The following is a 2,743-nucleotide window of genomic DNA, read 5'->3' on the forward strand; positions in this document are numbered from 1 at the left end:
TGCATCACCATCCCTGATGCGGCAGTTCTGATTGGTTGCCTTGTCAACAGGCTCCAGTCATCGCCAGAGTTATTTAATAATAACAGCTGATAGACACGGATAAATGGCAGTGTAAAGCTGCATGACAATTACAAACAAATAATCACATAACTATAATAACGCTACTCGATTCATTTGTACTCTATTGGATCATGTTCTCTATGACAGAACATTTAGTAATAAATTCACGCTATCTGGACATGCGCAATAACGACAATCGTGATTCCTTATAATCATGTCATCGAAAGTGTGTTGAACTCCGTAGGATGTAAATATTAATAGGTTTCCCTTACTCGCGCTACAGTACGTACTATACTCGTCTTGGCGAACAATTGCGGAGATAATGAATATATACTTAGTATTTAGTGTTTCCCTGTATATATCTCCGAAATGGCGCATTCGAGGTTTCGGCGTGTCCCAGGAAATGTTCGAATCACTGACGAACGGGGGGTGTCGGGTGTCATGTCGGTAATCACGTGTCATTATTATTACACATACATGCTGGTATTCACATACTTACAGGAATGTAAATTATATGAATTTTTATCTTATAAACTAAAAAAATGTAATTTTCTCAAAAACACCATTCCCGCACGCAAGCGAAGATGATCAATGGGTAACAGCAACGTTCATAATTAGAGCTTCAAACGAGCTGCTATTTTTTGATTGGCTGGCTTCAACCACGTGAAATTACGTATGACAAGAATCGCTTACCCCATTACAATGTGGATTTTGTACTTATTTTTTTCGCATTTTACGCGGAATGGATTAATGCTTCTTTCCAAGTTGAATTTTTCTGTCAGAAACAGGAAAGCAGGGATATTATGCTTATGAACTGTTTGTGCTTAGTTTCATAATGGTTAATTTGTTAATAGTAGCCCGCGGGGAGGGATGCTCGTCTTTACAACAGCCCGGTGATCACCCGATTTCCATCTCGCGGAATATCTCACTCCCGGTGGATTTGAACAATACGGGTTGATGCTTCCTCTGCGGATGCAACGACGTTGAAGTAAACCATCCCGAGGATGACTACGCGGGTGTTTAATACGTCTATAGATCCATTCCAGTATCGAAATTATCGCACGTTTGATTTTGAGACGAATTTCAACTATGAGGAGAAAATTGCTTGGTTCGAGGAAAACTGGACCCACGCCTTCCTGTACAGCGCACTGTATCTCGGCTTCGTATTCGGCGGACCAGCCTATATGCAGACACGACCTAAGTATGATTTACGATCTGCTCTAACGATATGGTCCATCACCTTAGCGGTGTTCAGCTCAATGGGGGCCGTCAGGCTTTGGCAGGAATATACGTATATTGTTACAAAGTATGGCTGGAAAGCATCTATGTGTGATCCGATTTTTTATACCGGCATCAGTGGTTTCTGGGCATGGGCTTTCATCGTGAGTAAACTCCCCGAACTCGGCGACACGGTCTTCATAATATTGCGGAAGCAGCGGTTGATATTTTTGCACTGGTACCACCACGTAACTGTGCTGATCTACGCCTGGTATAGCTACGCGCATTTTATCGCACAGGGACGTTATTTCCTGACAATGAACTACACGGTACACGCAGTAATGTACCTCTACTATGGATGTCGAGCATCGGGAATGTTCAAAATCCCCCTGTACGTCAATATATCCATAACCGCGTTGCAGGTGATTCAAATGATCATAGCGTGTGTGGTAAACTTATACGCGCACTTTTACCGTAACCATGGCGAGTACTGTTCCACTACGGATGCGCATACCTACATTTCATTAGCCTTATATATGTCATACTTTGTACTGTTTGCAAACTTTTTCTACCATACCTACTACGCCGGCAAGGTGAAAGGTCACGGGAAGAGGAAGGCGACATAAGCCGCTGGCGTATAATCAATCATTGCGTCGACCGACAGAATTGATCTAAGGGTCACTCAGGACTCTTCAAATTACAATGAATATATTAGCAACATACGATCTCTGGCGATGGTACTTGAATAGTAGCCGTCTTAAAATATATACAGTTGTGACGTTTTTTAAACCATTAGAGAACGATATCACGCTGACTGTGTTACATTGTTACTAGTATACACAACTGTTAATGAACATACTTCTAAGAGATGCGTTTTTGTTTAGGATAATATGTTCAGGTCACGGTCCATTAGACTGCATTTGTAATGTAAATATCAGGTGTGCACTATGTGTTTAATTATATAGTAGTATATAAATAGTACCATAGTTAGGGTCGATTGCCTACATTCGTATATGTTAGATTACTATAGAGTCGTATGTGTAAAAAGTTTATGAATTCCTTATCAATTATTCTAACTACGTACATGTCATCGTGTAACGCCAACACCCGCTACACTACATCTGGATGTTAGATGATAACACTCTCTAATGTTAAATACATTAACCTTTCTTTAAAATGATATTTTGTCTGTTTATCAATTATATTCAATTGAATCTCGATGTACGAGTAATATATTCAGGTCGTTCTTTATGTATGCCCCCTCGTGGACAACACCTCTCATCATGTACGCCGGCGACCGGACTTAGCAGATTTTGGGTGGGAGTGCTCCTCACAGTCCTCAGTCAGTTGAAAACTGGACCCAAAAAGATCGACGTTGATGACGCGTTTGGCTAAAAAAATTACCGAAATCCTAAAATTAGGGATCAAAACGATTGTCTCGAACGTAAAAATGGAGGTCAAAACA

General features: G+C 40.8%; 1 protein-coding gene across 1 annotated transcript; it reads left to right on the top strand.

Moving 5' to 3' along the window:
* Positions 1-869: 869 nt before the first annotated feature.
* Positions 870-2,458, top strand: LOC100367727 (very long chain fatty acid elongase 6-like). The gene has a single exon (XM_002735989.3). It carries the CDS (start codon positions 1,065-1,067, stop codon positions 1,902-1,904), a length of 840 nt encoding a protein of 279 aa, XP_002736035.2. The 5' UTR covers positions 870-1,064; the 3' UTR covers positions 1,905-2,458.
* The last annotated feature ends 285 nt before the right edge of the window (positions 2,459-2,743 follow it).

The sequence above is a fragment of the Saccoglossus kowalevskii genome, chromosome 19 (assembly GCF_978046115.1).
Source record: "Saccoglossus kowalevskii chromosome 19, keSacKowa6.1, whole genome shotgun sequence".
In the NCBI taxonomy this organism is placed as follows: Eukaryota; Metazoa; Hemichordata; class Enteropneusta; family Harrimaniidae; genus Saccoglossus; species Saccoglossus kowalevskii.

What these genes read in the sequence shown, in the direction of transcription:
- LOC100367727 (XM_002735989.3), top strand. Translation starts at nt 1,065, where the DNA reads ATGACTACGCGGGTGTTTAATACGTCTATAGATCCATTCCAGTATCGA.